This window comes from Panthera tigris, chromosome B2 (genome assembly GCF_018350195.1).
Source record: "Panthera tigris isolate Pti1 chromosome B2, P.tigris_Pti1_mat1.1, whole genome shotgun sequence".
Taxonomy (NCBI): domain Eukaryota; kingdom Metazoa; phylum Chordata; class Mammalia; order Carnivora; family Felidae; genus Panthera; species Panthera tigris.
Genome location: NC_056664.1, coordinates 77,835,633 through 77,863,327, shown reverse-complemented (window position 1 = coordinate 77,863,327; position 27,695 = coordinate 77,835,633). Strand labels below are relative to the sequence as shown.

At 39.0% G+C, this 27,695-nt stretch overlaps 1 protein-coding gene across 9 annotated transcripts in view; it reads right to left on the bottom strand.

The window, feature by feature from the left end:
- Nucleotides 1–27,429, bottom strand: part of CFAP206 (cilia and flagella associated protein 206) — a 47,680-nt gene extending 20,251 nt beyond the window's left edge. Inside the window, exons 1-10 of one of the 9 annotated variants that reach the window (XM_042986778.1) lie at nt 27,413–27,429; nt 26,805–26,873; nt 26,114–26,226; nt 19,638–19,750; nt 18,947–19,030; nt 16,174–16,264; nt 14,481–14,669; nt 13,527–13,685; nt 12,082–12,290; nt 1,228–1,347 (exon numbers count right to left, since the gene is read on the bottom strand). In XM_042986778.1, coding sequence (XP_042842712.1) covers nt 1,228–1,347; nt 12,082–12,290; nt 13,527–13,685; nt 14,481–14,669; nt 16,174–16,264; nt 18,947–19,030; nt 19,638–19,745 — 960 coding nt within the window. In that variant the 5' untranslated portion in view covers nt 19,746–19,750; nt 26,114–26,226; nt 26,805–26,873; nt 27,413–27,429. Of the gene's footprint in view, nt 1–1,227; nt 1,348–12,081; nt 12,291–13,526; nt 13,686–14,480; nt 14,670–16,173; nt 16,265–18,946; nt 19,031–19,637; nt 19,751–22,095; nt 22,230–22,508; nt 22,769–26,113; nt 26,227–26,804; nt 26,874–27,412 lie in introns of those variants that run through there. The other 8 variants (XM_042986780.1, XM_042986777.1, XM_015535198.2 and 5 more) reach the window with 8 other exon arrangements.
- Between the last annotated feature and the right edge of the window lie 266 nt (nt 27,430–27,695).

Here is a 27,695-nt window from a genome sequence, read left to right as displayed (position 1 = left end):
AAAGTCTACATAGCAATAGGATTCATAAATTATGAGAAAAAAAACTTGTATTTTATTTCAAACTATTCGTGTTGGTGTGATTGTCATAAAGTTAATTTACCCCCCCCCCCCACCCAAAAAGCCAAACACATCGATCACCTAAGAAAGATTTATGGATGCTTGACCTCAAAAAGCCAAGAGGAAAATATCTTCTTTTTGTAAAAAAGCTAAATATGACTCATTACTATTAGATTAATCTGGTTCAATCACGATTAAAAGAACCTGAAAGTCTACAGATATATCTTGAGGCATATCTTGTGAGCTGCAAGTTAAAGATTTTAGATCAGTGAGATAAAAACTTTTTTTAATGTTTATATTATTTATTTTGGGGAGAGGCTGAGAGAGAGAGAGAGAGAGAGAGGGAGGGAGATTGGGGGAGGGGCAGAGAGAGAGGGAGAGAGAGAATCCCAAGCAGGCTCCACATTGTCAGCACAGAGCCCGACACGGGGCTCAAATCTATGAACCAGGAGATCATGGCCTGAGCAGAAATCAAGAGTCGGATATTTAACCTACTGAGCCACCAGGTGCCATGAGATAAAATGTTTTTTATTCATACTAAAGGTCACTGACTTATTGAATAAACATATACAAAAACTAATTAGGCCCTACTCATAGGTAAAACAACTTAGCCTTTTGTTTCTTGGCTTTTAAAACCTAACATTGGGAATGGTTACACAAAATTGTCAAGGCCTCAAAATGCTCTATAAAATATTGCATGTGCACCCTACACCTCCTTTGGGCTACCAGATTTGCCCCTAAGATGGTACAGATAATCAGAAAGTCAGTGTAAGTGCAGGCCTGGTAAACACAGGGATTATCCTCTGTCTCTTCATAAAGGACACAAGTCACATCACCCCTTGGCTGACGGCAATCTCTAACCAGCCACTGTGAATGTGTTCTCAACACTGCATTACAGATTCGTTTTGTTGCCACAGCCCGTGCTGGTATTATGGCTATCATAATATATACCCGCGTTTCCTTTAGTAGCAACTGCCTGCAGAGGGAAGTCCCGCATCCAACTTACACGGTTATTACAAAACAACCATAAAGAACAGGATCAACTTGTACAAAAACCAATATTATATTTTTAGTGATTAACTATAATTATGATTACTTATGATTCGATTGTATAGGACTCAAAGGTATATTCACTCTTAAGCAAGGTCAAAGTTGATGGCAAATACTTACAAAGACTTGTGATGTTGGGACAGCAGTCTTTGATTTTACAGTCATTTTTAATTGTTCCAGTTGGGCTCCTAACTGCTTTATCATCATTTCTACTTCTTGAGCACAGGTAATTATATCTGACTGTGAAAACAACATAATTTGCATTAATATTTTTATAACGTCACTAAAAAATTCATGTGTTTTAAGCCCTACCTGCTCCTAAGCACAACGGGAGCAGAAATTCTATTCTCCATGGTATCTGCAAACCAAGAACAGTGCTGGTGTGCCAACGGCACTCCAGAAATATTTGTTGGATAGATGAATCTTTTGAAATACAATAGCTATAATTTTTTCCCAAAAGTATTCTTTTTCTCAAGGTATTCTTTGACAGGCAGTAGAACTGCATTCCTGAGAAGGGGATCCTACGACACAACTTTGTTCAGCTGTTATTTTCCCACTCCTTAATGATAAAATTAATGAGGTGTTCCTCTGAAAACAATTTTGATACCAAGATTTTTTAAAATTACATCCAAGAATGCAGAACATCTTAAAAATCACATCACTGAAAGAAAAACAATGTATTTCTGATATGACAATAGTAATCTGAAAATAAGGTATTAAATGCTGAATCTGAAATAATTACTAACATTTATTCTATGTGCTAAGCATCATAGTAAATACTTATAAGTACAAAAAGGACGTAAGTATAAATAAGAAAACTAAGATGTAGACAGGTAAGTAAAGTGCCCAAGGATACACAGCTAATAAAGGGTGGAATCATGGTTCTATCCCAGACCAATGGAGCCCAGAATCCAGCTCTTACCCATTATATTGTACTGTCTAAGATGTGACCAGAAATAGCGGTGGTATGGGTTTATCAGTACATTGTAAAAGAGTGACAGTTACTTGGAGGAAAAAAAAATGTATTTGAGTCTTCAAATATGAGCCTAAGTATATGCTTTACTAGACTATTTTTTTTAAGTTTATTTATTTTGAGAGAGAGACAGAGAGAGAGAGTGCGCATTGTGCACACACGAGCAAAGGAGGGGCAGAGAGAGGGAGGAAGAGAGAGAATCCCAAGCCAGCTCCATGCTGTCAGCACAGAGCGAGAAGCGGGGCTCAATCTCACTGAACGTGAGATCAGGAGCAGAGCAGAAATCAAGAGTCAGACCACCAGAATGAGCCACCCAGGCACCCCTACTAGACTATTTTTAATTGACAAAAATATTACTTCTTTTAAAATGTCAAATATTATTGTATTTCAACTAATGAAATATTTTATTCACAGATCTTAACATGCATCCTGTTTTAATTTTACCTTTACTTTTCTTTAAGCATCTCCTTCCCCTTGCTACATGCTCCATGTAATCCTATCTATCCCATCTAATAGGTCCCTTGCCTACCTCATAGAGTTTTCCCCCTTGTTTGTTAGTTTTGTTTTAGAAATCAAATATGAGGGGTGTCTGGGTGGCTCACTCAGTTAAGTGTCTGACTCTCGGTTTCGTCTCAGGTCATGATCTCACAGTTTCATGAGTTCGAGCCCCACGTTGGGTTCTACGCTGACAGCATGGAGCCTACTTGAGATTCTCACTCTCTCTCTCTCTCTCTCTCTCTCTCTCTCTCTCTCTCTCTCTCCCTCACTGTCTGACCCTCCCCACTCATGCTGTCTCTGTCTCTCAAAATAAATAAACTTAAAAATAAAAATAAAATATGAAAATGGGGTCCCTAAAGTCTCTACAGATTTGTGCAACAGCAACAAGAAACAGAAATAATATGCTCTCCAAAGTAAAAGTTACATTCAATACATGACTTCATTAAATCTATAATTGAAAATACTCTAGACTTCCTCCCCAGAGCTATGCTTTCAGAGGACACCAACAGAGTAGGCATACAGAAATACTTGATTTTTCCTGATTATGACCTAAAACAATCAATCTGTTAACATTTTATCAAAAAGAACTTGTTGACAACTATGTGGAAGTTTTAGTGTAAAATGGTCCTCACAAATAAGTAGAAAGACAGTCTGTATTCATGGACGGGAAGAGTTAATATTGTTAAAATGTCCATACTACCCAAATCCATCTATAGATTCAGTGCAATTCCTATAAAAATTCCAGTGGATGGGGCGCCTGGGTGGCTCAGTCGGTTGGGTGACCGACTTCGGCTCAGGTCACAATCTCACGTTCCGTGAGTTCGAGCCCCGCATCGGGCTCTGGGCTGATGGCTCAGAGCCTGGAGCCTGCTTCCGGTTCTGTGTCTCCCTCTCTCTCTGCCCCTCCCCCATTCATGCTCTGTCTCTCTCTGTCTCAAAATAAATAAACGTTAAAAATTCCAGTGGCATTTTTCAAAGAAATAGAAAAACAATCCTCTAACTTGTATGGAGCCATAAAAGACCCCCATGTACCCAAGCAAGCTTGAGAAAAGAACAAAGCTGGAGGCATCATGCTTCCTAATTTCAAACTATATTGCAAAGCTATAGTAATCAAAACAGTATGTTAGTGGCATAGAAACAGACACATAGATCAACAGAATACAGAGCCCAGAAATAAACCCATCATATACGGTCAACTAATTTATGACAAAGAAAGCAATAATATACAATGTGGAAAGGACAGTCTCTTGAATAAATGGTGCTGGGAAAACTGGACAGCAACGTGCAAAAGAATGAAACATACAGAAAATCAAGTCATATTGGATTAAAGACATGAATCTAAGACCTGAAATCCTGAAATTTCTAGAAGAAAACATGGAGCAGTAAGCCTCTTGACATCAGTCTTGGTGATATTTTTTTGATTTGACACCAGAAGCAAAAGAAACAAGAACAAAAGTAAACAAGTGAGTCTATAACAAACCAAAAAGCTTCTATACAGCAAAGGAAACCATCAACAAAATGGAAAGGCAACTTGCTGAATGGGATAAAATATTTGCAAGTCATATATCTGATAAGAGGTTAACATCCAAAGTATACAAAGAACTCCTATAAATAAACAGCAAAAACAGCAGCAGCAACAACAAGAACAACAAAACCCGAACAATCCAATTAACAAATGGCCAGAGGATCCAAATAACATTTTTCCAAAGAAGACATACAAATAGCCAACAGGTATATGGAAAAATGCTTGACATCACTTACCATCAGGGAAAGGCAAATTAAAACCACAATGAGGGATCACCTCACACCTATCAGTATCAAAAGACAAGTGGTAACAAGTGTCAGCAAAGATGTGGAGAAAAGCAAACCCTCATGCACTGTTGGTGGGGAAAATAAATTGGTGCAGCCACTATGAAAAATGGTATGAATATTCTTCAAAAAATTGAAAATAGAACTACCACTGTAACCCCTATCAAAAAACACCAGCACTCTTCACAGAGCTAGAACAAATAATCCTAAAATTTGTATGGAACCAGAAAAGACACCGAATAGCCAAAGCAATCTTGAAAAAGAAAACCAAAGCAGGAGGCATCACAATCCCAGACCTCAAACTGTATTATAAAGCTGTAATCATCAAGACAGTATGGTACTGGCACAAGAACAGACACTCAGATCAGTGGAACAGAATAGAGAACCCAGAAATGGACCCACAAACATATGGCCAACTAATCTTTGACAAAGCAGAAAAGAATATCCAATGGAAGAAAGACAGTCTCTTGAGCAAGTGGTGCTGGGCTAACTGGACAGCGACATGCAGAAGAATGAACCTGGACCACTTTCTTCACCATACACAAAAATAAACTCAAAATAAGACCTAAATGTAAGACAGGAAGCCATCAAAATCCTCGAGGAGAAAGCAGGCAAAAACCTTTTTGATCTTGTCTGCAGCAACTTCTTACTCAACACGTCTCCGGAGGCAAGGGAGACAAAAGCAAAAATCAACTACTGGGACCTCAATAAAATAAAACGCTTCTGCACAGCAAAGGAAACAATCAGCAGAACTAAAAGGCAATCAATGGAATGGGAGAAGATATTTGCAAATGACATATCAGATAAAGGGTTTGTATCCAAAATCTATAAAGAACTCATCAAACTCAACACCCAAAAAACAAATAATCCAGTGAAGAAATGGGCAAAAGACATGAATAGACACTTCTCCAAAGAAGACATCCAGACGGCCAACCGACACATGAAAAAATGCTCAACATCACTCATCATCAGGGAAATACAAATCAAAATCACAGTGAGATAACACCTTACACCTGTCAGAATGGCTAACATTAACAACTCAGGCAACAACAGATGTTGGTGAGGATGCGGAGAAAGAAGATCTCTTTTGCACTGCTGGTGGATCTGTGATTTTATCTTACTAGGAAGTTAACAGTTTAGTCTGCCTTAGTTTCATAAATGGTGTTAGGGCTGGTAGGAATGCAAACTGGTGCTGCCACTCTGGAAAACAGTATAGAAGTTCCTCAAAAAATTAAAAATAGAACTACCCTACAACCTAGCAATTTCACTACTAGGTATTTATTCAAGAGATACAGGTGTGCTGTTTCGAAGGGGCACATGCACCCCAATGTTTATAGCAGCACTATCGACAATAGCCAAAGTATGGAAAGAGCCCAAATGTCCATCGATGGATGAATGGATAAAGAAAATGTGGTATATATGTACAATGGAGTATTATTCAGCAATCAAAAAGCCATTTGCAACTATTTGGACAGAACTGGAGGGTATTATGCTAAGCGAAATTAGTCAGTCAGAGAAAGACAAATATCATATGACTTCACTCATATGAGGACTTTAAGATACAAAACGTTCAAAACAATGAACATAATGGAAGTAAAATTAATATAAAAACAGAGAGGGGGACCGAACCTAACAGACTCTTAAATATAGAAAACAAACAGAGGGTTGCTAGAGGGGTTTGGGGAGGGGGGATGGGCTAAATGGGTAAGGGACATTAAGGAATTTACTCCTGAAATCATGCTAACTAACTTGGATGTAAATTTAAAAATTAATTAATTTAAAAATAAATAAATAAACTTAAAAAATGCAAAAAAAAAAAAAATTAAACTACCATATGATCGATCTAGCAATTCCACTCCTCAGTATATGTCCAAAGGACATAGGCACCCCCATGTTCATTGCAGCATTATTTACAATAGTCAAGACATGGAAGCAACCTAAGTGACCATTGATGAATGAACAGATAAAGAAAATATGGCATATACATATGGGTGTGTGTACACACACAGACCCAGACACACACACGCACACACACGCGCACACACACACGCACACACGCACGCACACACACACACACTGGAATATTATTCAGTCACAAAAAAAAAAAGAGGGAAACCCTGCCCGTTGTGACAACATGGATGGACCTTGAGGGCATTATGCTAAGTGATATAAGTCAGAGAGAGAAAGACAAATATTGTATGATCTTATAGGTGGGATCTACAAAAATAAAAATAAAAAGCAATTTTTTAAATACAGAGAACAGACTAGTAGTTACCATAGGCAGGGGGTGGGCCGTGGGTGAAATGGGTGAAGGAGATTAGAAAGTACAAACTTATTGGTAAGATAAACAAGTCCCGGGGATATAATGTAACAATATGGTGACTATAGCTAATAATACTGTATCAGATGTTTGAAAGTTGCAGAGAGTAAATCTTAAAACTTCTCATCACAAGAAAAAAGGTTTTGTAACTATGTGCGGTGAAGGATGTTACTTATTGTGGTAGTCAATTTGCAATATACACATACACTATGTGTATGTTGTAAATCACTATGTTGTAAAACTGAAACCAATATATGTTATGTGTCAATTATATTTCAATTTAAAAAGCCAGTTTCACTTAAGAATATCTTTGACAATGCACAGGGCACCTGGGTGTCTCAGTTGGTTAAGTGACCCACTTTGCCTCAGGTCATGATCTCATGGAAGCTTGTAAAGTTCAAGCCCGCCTTGGGCTCTGTGCTGAGAGCTCAGAGCCTGGAGCCTGCTTCTGATTCTAGATCTTCCTCTCTCTCTGCCCCTCCCCCACTCTCTCTCTCTCTCTCTCTCTCTCTCTCTCTCTCTCTCGCGCGCGCGCGCGCGCGCGCGCGCACACACACACAAAAAAACAAACATTTTAAGAAATTTTTAAGAAGAATATCTTTGATGATGCAGTAAAAAGTATTAATTTTACTAAATCTTGATCCATAAGTACAAGCTTTTTAACAATCAGTAAGATGGGATGGAAAGTACATATAAAACACATCTGCTGGATATTAAAATGCATAGTTCTCTCGAGGAAAACATTTACTGACTGAATTTTGAGCTGAACTACCATCTTTTCTCCCCGCAGAACATGATTTTTACTTGAAAGAGCAACTGACTGACAAACTATGACTTTTGAGCCTTAGCTATTTGGCAGGTATTTTCCTGAAATAAATGAAATGGGTCTCTCACTTCAGGAAAACAAGAGCTCTGGTTGCCAAAGATAAATTTTGCATTGTGAAACACTTGTATCTGACACCATGAAGTTGACAGCATCCTAACACTTAAACATATTTCTCATGAGACTGTTGGTGAAAAAAATAATAATAAAATTTGTCCTCTAGGAATGCTATCTCTTTTTTAAAAGTTTTTGTTTAGGAGCGCCTGGGTGGCTCGGTTGGTTACGCGTCCGACTTCGGCTCAGGTCACGATCTCCCGGTCCGTGAGTTCGAGCCCCGCGTTGGGCTCTGTGCTGACAGCTCAGAGCCTGGAGCCTGTTTCACATTCTGTGTCTCCCTTTCTCTCTGCCCCTCCCCTGTTCATGCTCTGTCTCAAAAATAAATAAACGTTAAAAAAAATTTTTTTTTAAATTTGTGTTCATAATGAGTCAAAAAACTGCTTTGGAAAAGCATATGATGCCAGCATGCTTCTTCCCCACTCTTTTCTTTGTGTTTTTTTTTTATAAGAGACAGCATCTCGAGTGGACAGCATCTGCTCTCGAGCAGAGAAGGGGCAGAGGGATAGAGAGAGAAAATCTCAAGCAGGCTCCACACTCAATATGGAGCCAGACATGCTGCTAAATCCCACAACCCTGGAATCATGACATGAGCTGAAATCAAGAGTTGTATGCTCAACTGACTGAGCCACCCACGTACCCCTTCCTTTTAAAAGCCACCCAGTCCCTTTTAATTTTTAACCCCTTCCTTTAAAAGCCACCCAGTCCCTTTTAATTAATAAATTCCTCATAATTTGTTCCATGGACATTTTCAACAAGTCTAAAACAAACATAAATTCCACCTACCTGATTTTTTTTTTTTTTACTGGCATTATCAGGAAAAAATCAAGAAGTCTAATGTTGTCTACTCTGTGAATAGGCTCTGTGAACATAGCTTAGGGAGAAGAAATCTACTAAAGTCTTGACTTACACATTTTACCAATGTTACATGTGAAATGCAGCATTTACTTGCACCATAACAATGAGTGGCTTTCTCTGGTGACTGCCTTGCACTTCAGAGCCCCACAGAGGATGGAATTCTGTTCCTTCAGCTAAGACAGCCAACAAGACTGTGATCACCCCTCCCTCGTCTCTTTCAGAATATCTGAATTTGTTGCGGTGCCTGGGTGGCTCAGTCAATTAAGTGTCCGACTTCAGCTCCAGTCATAATCTCGCCGCCGTGAGTTCAAGCCTTGCAACAGGCTCTGTGCTGACAGCTCGAAGCCTGGAACCTGCTTCTGCTTCAGATTCTGTGTCTCCCTCTCTCTCTGCCCCTCCCCAACTCACACTGTCTCTCTCTCTGTCTCTCAAAAATAAATAAACGTTAAAGAAATGTAAAAAAGAAGAATATCTGAATTTGTTTCCTGAAGCAGATAAAATCCTAACAGAAAATAAAATAACTCATTACCTTACCCAGGCTATAATTAAATTTTTTAAATGAATGTTTACATAAACTTTATGTAATATTGGCAAAAAAAAAAGTTTAAAATCAAATTCAAACCTTCAAAAAGTTATATTAATACATCCTTTCAAATAATGTGACTTTAGAAAAGAATATTCACAGATTTCATAGATAGGAAAAATTCTCAGCTCAACATAAACTGACATATTTTATAACCCAGAGATAATACCGATTAACCTATATCCATTCTATAACAAGCAACCTTAACTGTAACTCAGGTAGATTGATGGGAGAAGATTGGATATTTAAAAACAAAACAACAAAAACACCGACTAAGCCAAAAAGAGTCAGATGATTAAGAGAACTCATTCTGACCCTGACTAAAGTTAGCATAAAACAGTCACAAAGAGTGGGGAGACCAGAAAGTTAACTTTCTCAATAGAGTAAGCAGCAAAGGGCTTAGACCTGAGATACTGTCTAGAAAAATAAGAGCTCTTCAGTTTGTTCTCCTCCAGAAATAAAATCAGAGCCATTCTGCTTAAGTCCTAACAACAATGACGGTGGCAATAATAAACATTATCTGGGGATCCTGGGTAGCTCAGTTGGTTAAGCGACCGACTTTGGCTCAGGTCATGATCTCACAGTTATGGGTTCAAGCCCCATATCGGGCTCTGTGCTGACAGTTCAGAGCCTGGAGCTGCTTCGGATACTATGTCTCCCTCTCTCTCTGCCCCTCCCCTGCTTGTGCTCTTTCTCTCTCTCTCAAAAATAAATAAACATTAAAACATTTTAAAAATAATAACATTAGCAGCAACAGCAATTTATTGAGCACATAACTATGTGCCGGGCACTGTTCTACCTTACTTGTATACTGAAGACTATCAATAATCCCACTTTACAGATGTGGAAACCAAGACAGAGAAGTTAAGCAATTTCCTCAAAGACACGGATTGAGTAAGTGGCAAAGTCAGGATTAGAACACAAGCATTCTAGTTGCAGAGCCCACACTCATTGCTTATATACTCTACTCGCTGTCCCTCTAGCTCTGAGGATGAAAACAACAATGAGACTTTCAGGCTGGAAATTAGCTGAGCATGATCCACAAATGAAAGCTCCGAGAAGATGCTACATAATGGATGACATTCTCTACAACATCCTTACATTATGTGTGACAGTTTCTGAAGGTTCTTTCTTATGGTATCCCTTCCAAACACAGATGATGAAGTCAATGTGGGATTCTTAATCCTACAGATCTACGTGTACTTCAAGATAAACTGATTATAAAATCCTCTCAGTATCTGACTAGTTAGATAAGGCTGATAGCCACAAATCAATGTTAGAGGAACATCCACCTAAAGAATAATTCGATTTAGGGGCACCTGGGTGACTCAGTCGAGCATTCAACTTCAGCTCAGGTCATGGTCTCATGGTTCATGGGTTCAAGACCCTCATCAGGCTCTCTGCTGTAAGGAGCCTGCTTCAAATCTTCTATCCACCCCTCTCTCTGCCCCTTCCTCTCTTTCTCTCTCTCTCTCAAAAATAAACATTAAAAAATGATTCTAAACCATTAGAATAGCTGATTTACAATCCTCATCTCTGAAGGCAATTAGATAGTTGGCCAGTTGTGAGGACCACAACCTAGTTTCTTGCCATGAAGTCATGTCATCTGGATGTCTTTCTTTCTATTCCCTACAGTGAAGGTAAGGAGAGAAGATAGATCAAGTGCATCCAGAAGGAGTATCAAGTCATCAAGATACGAATTAAAAACACATCCTGTTCTGTCCTTCAAGACACTGGTATTCACTCATATGAAAGAAGTTCACTGACCCTGAGTCTCACAGTTATTGGAAAGTAGACATTGTGTAAAGGTAAACAGTGACCAGTGGGATGAATGTGTTAATTAACTCAATGGAAGAAACACTTTCACAATGTATACATACATCAAATCATCACATTGTACATTTTTAATATCTTACAGTGTTGTCAATTATGTCTCAATAAAGCTAAAAACAAAAACAAACAAACAAACAAACAAAAAACATCGACTGGTAGGAACACAGCTCACTGTCAAGATGCAGTTAACAAACTGTGTCCCCTAGAACCCTAGGGTGGAATGGGGCTGTTCCTTGGTGAAAAGGTCCCTCAATCCTTTCACCTAGATACCTGTTTTATACTTTTAGGGTTCTGAGTAAAATTGTATCTGAAAGTGCTCTGCCACTTTTTAAAAAAAGTTTAAAATCACCACTTTACCATATTTTCCAACTATGCGGGGTTACTGTGTGGCTTGTTCAATAGATCTAAAAATACTAGAAATAGGGATGCCTGGGTGGCTCAGTCAGTTAGGCATCCAACTTCAGCTCAGGTCATGATCTCATAGTTTGTGAGTTCGAGCCCTGCATCAGGCTTTCTGCTGTCAGCACAGAGCCTGCTTTGGGTCCTCTGTCTGTCTGTCTGTCTCCCTCTGCCCCTCCCCCACTCACTCGTGTGTGTGTGTGTGTGTGTGTGTGTGTGTGTGTGTGTGTGTGCGCGCGCATGCATGCACATGCGCGCTCTCTCTCAAAAATAAACATGAAAAAAATATTTTAAAAATAAAAATATTAGCAATAAAAACCTTTTCAACCAATTTTTGCAAGAACAATTACATAAAAATTATTTGGCCAACTACCTGCCAAAATGTACATTAGATACTTGCTTTGCATGAAAACAATACAGTATTACTTACATACACACACACACACACCTCTGCTTAACTACAGCATACTAACAATCATTCCACTGAGCACCAGAGACAATCAACAACTTCACAAATCAATTCCTATCAATATTTTTCATTAAAATAAAAATCCAGCTTCCCCATTTCTATTTTAGTTCTCAGCCCAGCATATGCAATATAAACCGAGCAGTTATTAAGGCTGCCTCCTGTATCAGTAACCTGATTCTACCTTTTGTTTAATATATATTAAACAAAATATATAAATATTTTTAATATTTATGCCCATAATGTATAAAGTAGTTGCATTCTATGGAAAAGGCCAGATCTTATGACATTAACTCACCAAAATGATCTGAAGGAAGGTCTCATATTGCCGCATATTATACAGTGCTTCTTTTAACATATATGGCTGAAGTTCCATACTCAAGAGTGGGTTCTCTGCTACTGTCTCAAGGATGGCTGTGTAGCGGTATGCCTGGTCCTGCGCAATCTGAAGTTGGGAATCGATGTGTTGAGTGGTGGCTGGGATTGCTTCCTGTAGAATAGCTGGCACTGTTTTTAAAAGTATATTGAGAGACATGAAAGAATCTACAAAGAAGAAGCCTACGAAGTGGTTGCATTTTGAGCATTAAATTTAGTTAGTTTTTTTTCCTTAACCAAATTAATAATAAGAAGGTATATATTTCATATATTTCTCCCTACACCATGAAATAAAGAACTGGGCGGGGGGTGGGGGTGGGGTGAAATCTGTCCAAACAAAAGACATTGTAGAGCAGATCAGCTTTTGCCACTAAAATATAGAAGAATCTAAAGAATAGATAGGCTTTGGTATTATGTGCTACTGATCATGTACCTCTAGAAAAGGCATATTTTGTTAAAAAAAAAAAAAAAGAAAGGGGGGGAAGTATGTGACTTAAGAAACTCATCAGGATATTGGGGCACTGGGTGGCTTAGTCAGTTAAGCATATGACTTCAGCTGACAGCTCAGAGCCTAGAGCCTGCTTCAAATTCTGTGTCTCTCTTTCTCTCTGCCTCTCCCCCACTCACACTCTGTCTCTCTCTCTCAAAAATAAACAAACATTAAAAAAAAAAAAGGAAACTCATCAGGATACCGAAAAAAACAGAACAGTCTAGCAAGATAAGGAACTTTATAAAGAATAGGAACTTGACTTTCTAGAACAGTTTTTAAAACATAAAAACTGACCCTGTTATACTAGATAAGTGATCTGGTAAAAAGATACTAACATCTTCTCAGTGGGCCTACATGTATACCAAATTCATAAGGAAGTTCGTTCTACTGAGTCCCTAATCAAGTATTTCATGAGTGCTTTCAAACTTACAGATGGTGAATGCATTAAGTATGTAACAGCACAGTAAATGCTCCTGGATTTGCAGATTTGCAAATATCCCCTCTTATACCTTTGCATTCTGTTAATTGCATCAGCCACTGTTTTCAGGGTTATTTTTATTTTTTTAATTGGTTATTTGACTTGGAATAAAGAACACAGAGCCCATTGAATTAAGGAGGCTGGCCTCGAGGCAGGCTCCTCATTCCTTCTACTGATTCACTCTCCCCCACTAGCTTTGTGGTTTATAATACTGCAAGTCTTGCCCCAGAAAAACTAAAAATTACCATCCATTATGAAAGTAGTTGTGCCTAAGGTAGAGTCAAAACTGAACACCTTAAATCTAAGAATGCCAGCAGAGTACTGTATGTTATTTTCCTAACTGTGCAGGTTAGATTTTAAACCTGCATAACTTGTAGACTTAACCTAAGGATATACCTACAGTCATCAATGCCTTCTCCTCCTTTTCCACAGTCTCGGTTAAATAAACGAATCCCAGTAACAACCATGGTAAGTTCTTTCAGTTGGCGTTCTTTGTCCTTCTTAGAAAGTGTTAGAAACGTCCCAAGCTCAGCCTGAGGGAAAATACTCTGTAGGGCAGCTAAAACAAACCACAAAAAGGACAACAAAATGGTAGAAAAAAGATATCAGATCCTAAACTATAGCGTTCTTTCAGCAGAAAGTTGAGAGGCCTGTCCTTACAGAGCTACTTATATGATTCTTTGCATTTCTGATACCTGGTTACAGAATATATAACAACATTTATCACATGTCAAAGCTGGGCTCCTGAAAATAATGCCATTGCCTTGTATCTATTTTCAATAATTAAGCACCCATCAGTAATTTTTGACAATGGGCATTAAAACAAGCTTTCTAATTAGAATTCTGAATAGAAGAATCACTGCTTTAAAATAATTGTGGAAGAAAGCCAAAAAAGACTAGAAATCTTGTGTCTTCCTTACCTTAAATTATCAAAGTGGGCAAATACTTCCTGAGGCTAAAACAGCGTCCTTTTCCATCATCCATTTTAGGTGACAAATGCAACGCCTTTAATCAATATGAAATCTCCCTTTCCAACAGTCCCCATTACCTGATCAGCCTGGCACTGTTAATCACGCTGCCAGTGTTTCTCTCATGAGGAATGATGGATCCCTGGACATGTGCAGCTCCAAGAAAATTAACAATATGCACTTTCCAGAGGTGCTACTTGGGTTTTAGAGTTAATAAACACTGTAAAACGAATCTGGCTAAGTTTTAACCTCTTATTTGTGCTGATTTTTTTTTCCAGATAAAAAGGGAAATTCAGTCTTCAATACTTTTAATTTAACAGCTTTTACAAGATATACAATGTTCATATCTTTTCACATATGGAATGGGAATCATACAAATTTTTTACCTGTTGCCTCTCTGACAACCTTGATATCTGTAGGGGATCCCAGCCCAGAACGTAGTAACACATAGCTGACAATCTTTCGGTAGAGGCTTTCCAATTCTTCTCTAGTGCATGCTCTGTTATCTGTAATTTCTCTGATAACAGAGCCTAATCTAGACTCCAGGATTCGGTGATGTTCTTCAAGAAATTCCTCTAAAATTGGCAAAGGACAATGTTCCACATATTTGACTTAGAATTCTCATCACAGAAGAAAGTAGGACCAGAGGAAAAAAATAGCTTGGGTATGGCAACTCTATTGCACAAAAACAAGTGTTTTCTTAAGGTGTAATAATCACAATAAAAAATAAACAGTGGTCAGTAAGTAACCTCAAGGCAAAAATCTAGTAGGAAAGGTTATTACAGGGCTTTAAATGGCATGTTTTTTCAAAATACATAAGACTTTCAACAGACAACCCAACAGTAATATCTAAGAGGGCTAAAACCTCCTAATTAAGCAGGAAAAGCATAAAAGACAATTTATAATATATATATATTATAAACACACATACTAGAAACATATATGTATATATATATGTTTCTAGTATGTGTGTTTATAATATATATATATTATATATACACATATACACACACACACACACACACACACACACACACACACATATATATTTACACTACATGTAAGCCCAGGTAGTGTACTATATGCAAGCATGTATAGTATAAATATACATATATGTAAATATTCCTGTTCGATTATTTTAGGTCTAGATAAATTTACTTTGAATAGCATTACTGGTAATCTGATGTTGCATTGAGAATTATATCCCTCTCCCCTCTTCCTGTGATATGGTGAGGACTAGGCCTAATTGTGGCAGAAACTACAATTCACGTAGGACAATTCTTGCAACTAACTCAGTAAGACATCCTATTTTACTATTACAAGGGCAATAATTAACATACCAACCATGTACAATATATATCTAAACCCTTACCACAAAAACAACTGGGAACTTTATGAAATTTAAAAATCTAAATTACAATTTCATCAATTCCATGATCACTTTAAAATTTCATTATTATTAAGCAAAAAAGCAAGATATGTAATTTATATATGTAGCATAACTGCAAGTTGAATACACTTCACCAAATGGTTAATAATAATGGTATTGCAGTGGGGCAGAGGGAGTCTAGTCTATAGAGGAATTTATTTTCCTCTTTCTCTTGTTTCCAGTGTACCTTTGATGTATATATTAAACTACTTACATAAGGAAATAAGTTCTAAACTTCAATTTCCCGTCATTCATTTCATTTTGAGATAGTTACCTAATTTAGGTAAGCACTATAAGATAATATAAAGCAAAAACAAAAAAATCAGCAAATTAGAAACTCTTAACTTCAGTGGGCTGATTGTTTTAATTTCTAATTATAGTGTTAGCGATAAAATGGTTAAAGCACAATGGACTTGGAAACATAACTATCATAGGCATAATAATTAGACTTTACTTTTAACACTCACAAAGGCCATTAATGTTTTTCTCATTGAGCATATCCACCTTCATTACATTCTTCAAAGTTGGAAAATTTTTCAAAAGATAGACTAAAAAATTAAATTAATCACTGTCAACCAAATGAAGCCCTTATTACTTGCAATACAATATGAATCCTTTAAAAAGGGTATCAAAATAGGTAGATAGGTTACCTCGACTTGTATAATTCATATCAAAGTAGACTTGCATCTTAATGGTGTCCAGGGATGGATTTTTACTATCCAATAGCCGAGATACACAAAGCTAGAAAAGAATATCCCATGTTTCTGGTTATATTTTCTGAAATATAAGTATTTCCTACAGTTATTTTCAAAAATTAAGAGAAACATCAAGGCAATGGTTTCTGACATTTATCCACCAATAGCCCCTTTTATTATTTTGCTCTTTGAGGACTTCATGCTTCACAGTTTACCCCACCACAACGTTTATTAAGTAATAAGTTATTTCCCTGAGATCAGCAATATCACCATATGCGGGTGGCTAATAGTCTAGTCAAAGGCGAGAAATCTGACCCTTTGGTTTGTCTATCCAGTCTGGATATGAGTAAATGCTCCACGAAGCTTAGGCTCCTGTCCAGAGCTCATCTAGAGCCCCTCATTACTATTTATTTGAGCCTCTTAAGCAACACTCATTCTTTGCTGATTTTGGGGGTTACTTTTATTTCATAAAAGGCTGTTCCTCTCTCACAAAATCTCTTTGGCTCTGGTTTCTATTTCAAAATTTCCTCCCCTGGTCTGTTTTCTCCCATTTTCCTCCCACATAGATGGCCCATTCTACTTCTCTTTAGATTAGATGATCAACCTGAATTCTTTCTCTCTTTCCTATCTCACCCCTTAGGCTTTATATATGCAGGCAGCAGACATAGCAGCGGCAACACCCTCCTTGCACCTTCCTGAGCACCAACCCTGCTTTCCTGGGAGGACGGAGACTGAATATAAGACCAAGGCCTGGAACCTGTGCTTTTATGGAGCCTGTGCACCTAGATCCCTCCAGGTGGAAAAGTACTGTTCTAAAAACAAACTTCCTTCACAAATACAAAAATTAACTCATCCACATGATTTTTAATTGAGAAAAAAAGGAAACAATCTTTGTCCTCTGAAGCAAGAGGTACATTGATAATTTATGTACCTGTCACATTAAAAGTAAATTGAGTTTGATTCTTTTTAACTTAGGTAAGTTAGAAGAAAAAAGAAAAACTCTTCTTGAGCCCTGAAAAAGAGAAAAACTTATTTTCTGCCTCTCCTTGATTTTCCTCCAGATCTTTCCAATAAAATTTCTGACTGACCATCATGGCCATTTCCCCTATTACTAAGAACAGGTTTCATACCACATTTAAAATCAGCACAGAGGGCTCCTGGGTTGTTCAGTCAGTTAAGTGACCGACTCTTGATCTTGGCTTAGGTCATGAGCTCACAGTTCGAGAGGTCAAGCCCCAAGTCAGAGTCTGCACTCACAGCGCTGAGCCTGCTTGGGATTCTCTGTTTCCCTCTCTGCCCCTCCTCCACTCACGTTCTCTGTCTCTCAAAATACATACAGACAGACAGACAGACAATCATCACAGAAAGACCCAGCTCTAGGCTGCCCTGCGTAATCATGGCATCTCTACTGCAAAATCATCCTAACAGCTCCAGGCTTCCAAAGCTCTTCCTGATCCCTCTGGAAGCTGCATATAGACCTGCGCTCCACTGTGTGAATTGTTGGCTATGAGAGACGATGGGTGATGGGGTGATGAAAATTTTCTCTGCCATTTGCTTGAGCCCAGGAAATATCCATACACCAGCTTGGGAAAGCTTGTTTATAAAGTCCTTTGTGTGAAGGAGGGAATTAAAATTAAAATCATTAAGCCTGGGAGAAAAAAATTATGTTCAATTTTTAGGAAATACATTTAGGAATATTTACAAAATAAATATGTAAGCACCTATATCCAGTGAGTCAAACTCAAAACACGTGAAAAAACTAATGTCTAAAATTTCTGCCTTCTTTGGTTCCTAAAACTAGTTTTCAGGCAAATATACTTTATTTCTAACTATGAATTATTTGCTAGAGCTTCAATTTTTCCTTCAGAATTGAAAAGCACAAATTACACTGAATCAATAATTATATGAATCTTAATTTAGTACTATGTAATTTTATACTGTATGACAAGTCAGTTAATAATGTTCTCGATGTGGGGCGCCTGGGTAGCTCAGTCAATTAAGCATCCCAACTTTGGCTCAGGTCTCACAGTTTGTGGGTTCGAGCCCCACGTCGGGCTCTGTGCTGACAGCTCAGAGCCTGGAGCCTGCTTTGGATTCTGTGTCTCCCTCTCCCTCTGCCCTGCTTGCACTGTCTCTCTGTCTCTCAAAAATAAATAAACACTAAAAGAACTTAAAAAATAATAATGTTTTCAATGTAACATTAGATTAATAACAAGAGGTCTCTAAAATACTGTGAAGATACTGCTGCCTGCCAATATCCATACCCGTCCTTCCTAATAGCCCCAATCTGGACTGGGACAAAGATTTGTTCTGTTGAAAAAAAGAAAAAGAAATCAATGTCCCAGGCTCACTTGCATTATCATTCTGGTCAATAAATGTAAGCACATGAGAAAAGTTCTGAGAAAGCTATTACTTTCTTAATAGAAAGTGACAGACCCAACTGGCACACACACTTTGCCCTTTGCCCTCTTCCCTCACACCTACCTAGAGATGGAGTAGCTATCTTGTAACCATTGCATGAAAGCCTATACAGGATGGTGGCCCAGGAAGCCAGGAAAAACAACCTATGTATCTCTAGACTTTATGAGAAACAATACATCTCACACTTGTTTCTACCACTAGTTGGTAGGGTCTTATTTCATGAAGCACAGCACTAATGGCTAACACAACTATTGTATTCAGAATTGCAAATAAATAATTTAAAATTTGAGAACTGTTGTATAACCACCTTAACAAGTTTCTGTACGTCACTTTTCATGAGGGTTCTCTCCATGTTAAAGCCATTACTTGGGTCCAAGACAACAGCTTTCACCTGTGAATAGGAAAGAATCTATTAAATCATTTTATCTCATATAATTATGAAACTATTTTGTTTCCATTTTTTAAACAGCTGCCTCCTGATACTCAGGGGTCGATTATTCAGCTGATTTTATTATCATCCAATTCATCAGCACCTTCATTACAGGTCGAAGAAAGGAAGCAATAAACATCAAATTTGAATATGGTGTTCAAAAAATTATATGGAGAAATAACTTGAAAGCAGTGAGTAGACTCTAGATAGGGAAACTATTTGAATATTTTATCACATTTTTATTGTGTATCATTAAAACAAAAGCAAGAACATAGAGACCAAGGCAATGAGTAATTTTTACAAAGGTGAACAAAAATACACGTTAAAACTCTGACGTATGACATAATTGATGTTTCCAAAACCAATCAAGATCTTCTAAATCAGTTTCTATACATCTAGAACTGACATGCTTCATTGAAAAACATTTTTTTGCTAACTTGTCCAATGGTCTCAATGTTTGCAACTGAATAACATTTAGGAAAGCTTCACAGAATTTTAAGAGCGAAATGGGTACCACTTAAGGCTATTTTTTAATAAAGCAGTAATTCAAAAAAATATTCATTCTTACCATAAAAGCTGCCAGAGTTTCAGAAACAGTCTCTCCATGGGCTGCACATTCTTGTCCTATTTCTCGAATGATATTCTTTATAACACTTTCTGCCTGAGTGGGAGGCATTCTAGCTAAATAAAACAATGTTTTTTTTTAAGAATTATATTTGAAATGACTCTATTCAAAAACCCCACCCCCACCCCCAGCCAAGCTTACAGACAAAGTTCACAGGTGGCTGCACTTGGCCCCGACTCTTTGTTTTCCTAGGTCACAGGGCCCTCCCTACACTGTCAGAAAATAGATCCCAACTATAAAACATATTCTTCTCTAGCCTGACCACAACCCTCATCTCAGACAAGCCCCAGACAGAGCCCCAGGAGAAACCTGCTGCCTCCTGCTCTACCTGGACAAGAATTGACCCCCTCCCCACCTCCCCACACCCACCATGGGTACAGGTGCAACCCTCTCACATCCTAAAAGAAGAAAAACAAACAAACAAAACCCTTAAAAGGCTCAGCCCAGGGGCGCCTGGGTGGCTCAGTAGGTTAAGCCTCTGATTCTTGGTTTCGGCTCAGGTCATGATCTCACAGTTTGTGAGTTCGAATCTCATGTTGGGCTCCATGCTGGTGGTTTGGAGCCTGGTTGGGATTCCCTCTCTCCCCCTTCCCTCTCTCTCTGCCCTTACCCTGCTTGCTCTGTCTCTCAAAATAAATAAATAAACTTAAAAAAATTTTTTTTTTTAAAAAGGCCCAACCCAAAAGAAGTCCCGGCGACATCTCTCTGGATATCTGGCCCCTCTCCTCCCGTGGAGAGTAAATAAACTCTGTCCTGCCTCTTGCTCTACTCTTCGTGCAATTCTTTGCCACCCTAACAGTATTTATATATGATTTTTTCCTCTTTAGATTTCTTATTATATTTGTAAAGAGTCATACAATTATTTATCTCAACTTATTAGCATGCATTAGCATCTATAAAGATAAAAAACTTCTATATTTATAAAAATGAGGGATTTTGTTGATGACAGAAAGAGCAATCAGGACGTCAAACTGGGACTGAAATATTTCCAATTTTGTGAAAATGACATAAGTAGAGACATTTTTAAAATAGAGCAGGAGCAGCCATTTCAGGGGAACTGCCTCACACGTCCCCTTCTCTGAATCTTTGAACTAAGCCAAACTGCCAACATTCCATGTCGGCAAGAACAAGAAAATCCTGTTTGAAAAGCATGATGATAAATACGAACTTTTGACTAGTGACTACTTCACCTGACCAATGAATGAAGTATAAATCTAGCCCTGCCTGTCAGCACCAATGAGCTCTTTTTTAAAAACTTACCTACACTTTTTTTTCCATAAAAACCCTGAGGCCACCTCCTTTAATCAGTACACTATTTGGGTTTCTACCTAAACCTGTACACCCCTGACCCCAATCATTTTATCCCAAACAACCGCCTTATCCCTTGAACTGGTTTGTTTTTGGGTTGACAATTTAAATGATAGTCACCAAAAGCATATTTATATTTTTTTAATTGGATAACTAAACATTATTGGGGAGGTAGATATAATGAGAAACATCAGGCCTATGGGCAGATGGCAGATTACAGTTTGAAAGAGGAAACGCTTATGCCACCACATTCACTAAATGATCTTTAATAATTATATGAGACTCTTGGAAAACAATTCTTGCTTGGATCATCTAAATTCTCTTTCCTACACATCCAAGTTGGAGTTTGGACTTTTGATTAAAAACATAAAAGAAAAAAATCAAAATCTATTATGTGAAATATCAAACAATTTTTAAATGAACTCCTAGTATTAAGTATTAATTCCATTTACTACAAACCAGTAAAGGGTGGTAGGTTTTAATGATTATTGAGTTTTCCGATCTTCCTAAGCATCCATCAGTAACTGAGCACAGGATTTCTTTGCATGTAGAGAATAACAAAGACAATTCGGGTAGATAAAGCTAACTCTCAGCATTATTTGTGTTCAGATAAGGTAGCACTTGGCATTTTGTCCAGCAGAACCAGACTGCCTGGGATCCACGGTGACTTGTTCATTTTCTTTTTTCTTTTTTTTTTTTTTAAATTTCATTTCCTTGGTTATTTTTTTTTCAATATATGAAATTTATTGTCAAATTGGTTTCCATACAACACCCAGTGCTCATCCCAAAAGGTGCCCTCCTCAATACCCATCACCCACCCTCCCCTCCCTCCCACCCCCCATCAAACCTCAGTTTGTTCTCAGTTTTTAACAGTCTCTTATGCTTTGGCTCTCTCCCACTCTAACCTCTTTTTTTTTTTTTTTCTTTCCCCTCCTCCATGGGTTTCTGTTAAGTTTCTCAGGATCCACATAAGAGTGAAAACATATGGTATCTGTCTTTCTCTGTATGGCTTATTTCACTTAGCATCACGCTCTCCAGTTCCATCCACGTTGCTACAAAGGGCCATATTTCGTCCTTTCTCATTGCCATGTACCTGAGACTCTGGACATTTGCTTCCCCTCTGCGTAAGCCGGCTTCCTCCTCTAAAAAATTTGATGAGACTACTACCCTCTCCCCAGAGTTGTCCCAAGACCTAAGTAAGTTCTACACACTTAGTGTTTAAAACAGCACGTGGCATAACGCAAGCGCTTAAAACAACCTGTAACTAGTATTCAAAAAGTGTTAGTTGCGCGTGTGCGCGTGTCCGTCTGTGCGTGCGCCCATGTCTGTGAGCGTTCCCGAGTGCCGTGGGCCCCGCGCAGGGGGTCACTACTGACTCCCCTCAGTACCCTCCTCCTTCCCACTTGAAGCTCTACATCTCCCGACATCTGGCCTTTAGGGGTGCGAGTAGCACCCCGGAGAGACCCGAACCTCTGATGCCGGCTCAGAGCGAGTTAGAGGTCTGACCTACGGGCCTGGGCGACTCCGGCCGGAAGCAACCTGTTTCCGCTCAGCCTGGGCGCAAGGAAAGGAGTTCTGACCGACAGGTCTCAACCGAGGCTGCACAGAGAGTCTCCAGCCTCAGGGGCTTTACCCGCTGTCCGTGCTCCCTCCTCGCGGCTGAAGGGCGCAGAGCCCCGGGTGGGGTCACCGTGGCTTGGAGACCCGGTGGCCAGTCTATACGATGGTTTCCCTCTTTCCCCGCTTTGCGGGACTTCAGGGTACTCCACGAGGGCCCGGTAACCATGGAGATGGAACGCTGGGCCAGAATGGGCGGGGCCGGCATGGGTGGGACCAACGTAGGGAGGCGTGGCTGGGCCCAAGCTGCAGATTTTGCCGGGAAGGATGGGCAAGAGATTTTAAAAACCGAAACAGAATATGGAAGGTCCTAAACCCGAAGTAGACTACAGGTTCACTACACCTCAGTGGTTAATTGTATCAAAACACAAGATTTCCTAAAAAAGAGTACTTACTTTTGTGAAAAATTAATAAAAGGAAACGTCACTAAAAGCGCAGTTGAGAGGCTAGAAGGGGAGCTTGGTAGGGGGAGCCTCTACCTCTTCACCATTAAATTATAGGAAGAATTGTCAGTTACACACTTCAACAAAAGAACCCTCAAAAGGAAAGAATCATCAATTACAGGCCCCAACAGAGAAAGATGTATATTGTAGCCTATAAGAAATTGACTACCCCTGCAACTCAGCCAGTGAGAAACCTTCATCCCCCTAAATTCTTGCTTTTCTCCAATGGACTTTTATTCAAAACAACCCCTCCCAACTTCCTCCTTCTCAATTAAATAATGTTCCTTTGCTTTGTTTGTTGTTTTTGCCTACCGCTCTTATCCCAAGTTGCAGTCATCTGTTATTCCTGAATAAACCTATTTTGCTAGTGAACTAACTGAAGCTTTATTTTTCTTAAAGTCAGCACAGAGCCAAATGCAGGACTCCAACTCACAGATGGTGAGATCATGACCTGAGCCCAAATCAAAAGTCTGTCACTTAACCAAGTCGATGCCACCTTTAAAAGGGAGCCAGGGGAGGCAGGATCCAGTGTGGAGAGGATAAGAAAATGGAGGGGCTGTATTGTTGGAGTTTATATAAAAGTACCTGGGTTGTTTTTTTTTTTTAAATAAAAAGGATCACAGTTTAACTTCATGCACTGTTTAAAGGAAGTCTGTAATAGGATGGTGTAAGATGTCAGAAGAGAAAACCACACATTCAAGGAAGCACATTATAAGGACACACCCACGACTAAAGTTGGGATAATGAGGTTTTATTCCTTAACAGTAATGTTCATTAGGCCTGCCTACTGACATGGAAGTACAAAATGGGATTAAACCGATACTAGAAACCAGTATCAACAAAGTTTTATTTTTAAACAGGCTACTGACAATTTTTCTGAAACAGCAAAGACAGTTGACCCTTGAACATCTTTGGGTGCTCTGACACCCACCTCCTCCCTCAAAAATCGAAAGTTTTTGACTCTGCAAAAACTTAATTACTAATAGCCTACTGTTAACCAGAAACTTACCCATAACACAGTTGATTAACATGTATTTTGTATGTTGTATGTATTATATACTGTGTCCTTACAATAAAGCTAGAGGAAAAAATGTTATGGGGTGAAGTAGGTAAAGGGAATTAAGAGGTACAAACTTCCAGTTATAAAACAAGTAAGTCACAAGTATGCAGGTATGCAAAGCATAACCTAGGGAAAAAAATCAATAATACTGTAATAATGCTGTATGGTGACAAATCATGGCAGATGATAACTACACTTATCATGGTAAGTATTTCATGAGGTATTAAGTATTTATTCATTATGTTGTACACCTGAAACTAATGTTGCATGTCAACCATACTTTAAATAAATAAATTAATTAATTAATTAAATTTTAAAAATTATTTTTAAAAATCTACTTTTCTTTATGATTGCAAACTATCTTTAAAGGCAATAAATGATGAAGGGCACCTGGGTGGTTCAGTCGGTTGAGTTTACAACTTCGGCTCAGGTCATGATCACATGGTTCATGGGTTCGAGCCCCATGTCAGGCTCTGCACTGAGAGCTTGGTGCCTGCTTGGGATTCTCTCTCTCCCTCTCTCTCTGCCCTTCCCTGCTATGCTCTCTCTCTCAAAAATAAATAAATAAACATTTTTTTAAAGGTAACAAATGATGAGTGAAAGCATTAATTCTTTGTTTCCTATCTTTTTGTCCATCACATGAGTCAACCAGTAGACAAACAACAAGCCTTAGGATCAGATTTTCACAAATCAGGGGGAAGTTGAAACTTTTACTGCAGATAACCGAGCATGGGGTCCTGCTCTTTCATGTATTACGGATGAATCAAAATTATAAAAACACAGGGGCGCCTGGGTGGCGCAGTCGGTTAAGCGTCCGACTTCAGCCAGGTCACGATCTCGCGGTCTGTGAGTTCGAGCCCCGCGTCAGGCTCTGGGCTGATGGCTCGGAGCCTGGAGCCTGTTTCCGATTCTGTGTCTCCCTCTCTCTCTGCCCCTCCCCCGTTCATGCTCTGTCTCTCTCTGTCCCAAAAATAAATAAAAAAAAAAACGTTGAAAAAAAAAAATTTAAAATTATAAAAACACAAAATGAAACAAATTAAACCAGTGAATTCTATTATCATGAAATTGAAACCTCTAAAAAAAAGTGAAGGCAGTAGTGGTTCTTTCTTAAAATTATTTTTCCCTTATAATAATCCTCATCAGGAAAACAAGATCCAAGCACAACAACCTTTGCTATTATAGGCTCTGTGGCCAAGATTCTCAAGTCTAAGTCTGGAGATGGGTAGCGTTCCTTGAGAGCCCCCATGATGAACTCTGATATGCCCTACTTATCCATTTTGTGTATGTGGACAATATTACTGCGAGTGTCTTCCTGTCTTTACCCACCCACTCCCACACCCATTTCCCCAATCTTTAACTCATAACCAAGTCTTCATTAATGTCTGTCAAATCCATTCAGTTCTCTCCATTCCCACTTCTCCTGAATTAACTGAAGCAATCTTTTCTTGTCTGGATTACTGCAGCAGCCGACTAACTGAGCTCCCTGACTTCGGTGTTATACCCTCCAAATCTTTGCCTATACTAAAATGATATTTTAAAAATATAAATCTTATTGTGTCATTCTCCTGCTTAAAATCTCATGAAGACTTCTGAGTGGCTTTGGGGTGAAGTTCAAACTCCTAGGCATGGCATGTAAGGGCTTTCATGATGTGATCTCAGCTCCACCCATCCAACCTCAGCTCTTGCAACTGCCTCCCTCCTCCTCACAGAACACTCTTTCCATTTTCTGATCATGTTGGATTACTCACTGGCCTCCCTTGCGTATAGGTTACTCCCTCTAGATGATGTCCCTTTTCCCTCTTCACCTGGCTAATTTCTCCGTGTTTCCAGAAGTCATGTCTATTTTGAAGCTTTCTGTGGCCTGACAATATTAGGTTTAGGGTCCTAAACCTTAACATCTATCTAATTCCAAAACATTTTCACCACTCCCCAAAGAAAGTTCCATACCCATTAAGCAATCACTCCCCATTCCCCTTCCCCACAGCACTTACATTTGACAGAGCTGTCAGTACTCTAGGGAAGTCTATTTTCTTCTCTGTCTCTTCTACTAGACCATAGGCTCCTTGAAGGCAGGGAACATGTTTTGTGGACCTAAGAACAGAGCCTGGTATGAAATAGTCACACCAGATTATTTGGATAAAGAAGGTGAGTATAGGTGTGGGTGAATGAAAAAAAGAGAAATTTTGGAAGTCTTTAACGTCTTTACTGGAGGGTTGGATAAATTTCAGAAGGAAATAACAATTTTAGAGGGAAAGGAGAAAGCATTTAAATTATAGGTCTCCAGAAGAACTTCTGACTCTACCTTGGCTCTCCTGATTCAGGATGCCCTACTTATCCCCAAGCACCCCTTTACGCAGCCCCAAGAAGAGACTGCCCTCAGTCTTCTCCCCTTCCTTCCATGCCTCAAACTAGAGCTGAACAGTTTCTAGTGGTACCTGGGCTTCAGAAGGTGGGGGCTGAGTTAACTAACCCCTAGGCTTATAAGACTTCTTAGGAGACCAGGTGTTGGAGGTAGGCTTGGGGGGTGGGGGTGGGGATTTGGTTCCAGATTGAATTTCATCTTTGTTATTTTCTCCCACAATGGGGAGAACTATGGCATGACTCCCAAAGGTGAACTTTAATTTGGTACAGTCTAAACCTTTATTAAAGGAAGAATATTTTCTCAGTTATCAAGGAACTCACCTTGCTCTGAAGCCCATAAGTCCTCATTTTTGTGAGGAGGGATTTTTTTTGGCTCCCCTTCCAGGTTTGCTGAAATTATAAAAGAGCTACATTCCACTTTCAGCAGCTGTCTTCTTATGACCAAATAAAGGCCAAAGACCCATCAAATTATTTCCTTTCAATTGTCCCTCTGATGGGGCAGGCTGGATTGCCAGTTCCTCCTGACACACTGCAAGGGATAATGTATCGCCTGGATTTCTCACTCCACTCCAAGCTCATTATCTCTAACACCAATCTTCTCTCCAAACCAGTCCTGCTCTCTTCATTCTTTATTGGGATGAATTGCCTTTAATTTATTAACAGGCTCCGTAATTTAAGCAGCCCCAAACCTGCTTTGGGTAACCCTGCTTCTCTCCCTCCCTGATCTTTCACACTCAGATCCATCACTAAGCCTGTATATCCTACCTTTTTAGCGTGTCTCATAGCCATTCCCTTCCCTAACTACCATGTTCTGAGGTCCATTACTGGAATCTCTTACATGTTTCCTTTGCTTCCAGCCTGCTCCACTCCCAAAGGCAAAGCTGATCGTATAATTCCCTATGTACAGCCGTTTGGAGACTTCTCATTACCTACAGGAGAAAATCCAGTTCCCCTTGCACGGGATGCAAGTTCCTTCTTGATCTGGCCTCTTCATCATTAGACCTGCACTGTCCAGAATGGTAGCCACCAGCCATATGATCTGTTTACATTTAAATTAGTTAAAATTAGATGAAATTTAAAATTCAATTCCTCAGTTCCCTACCACATGTGGCTAGTGGCTACTGCATTTGACCATGAAGATATAAAACAGTTCCCTCCTGCACTGTTGGTGGGAATACAAACTGGTACAGCCACTCTGAAGAACAGTATGGA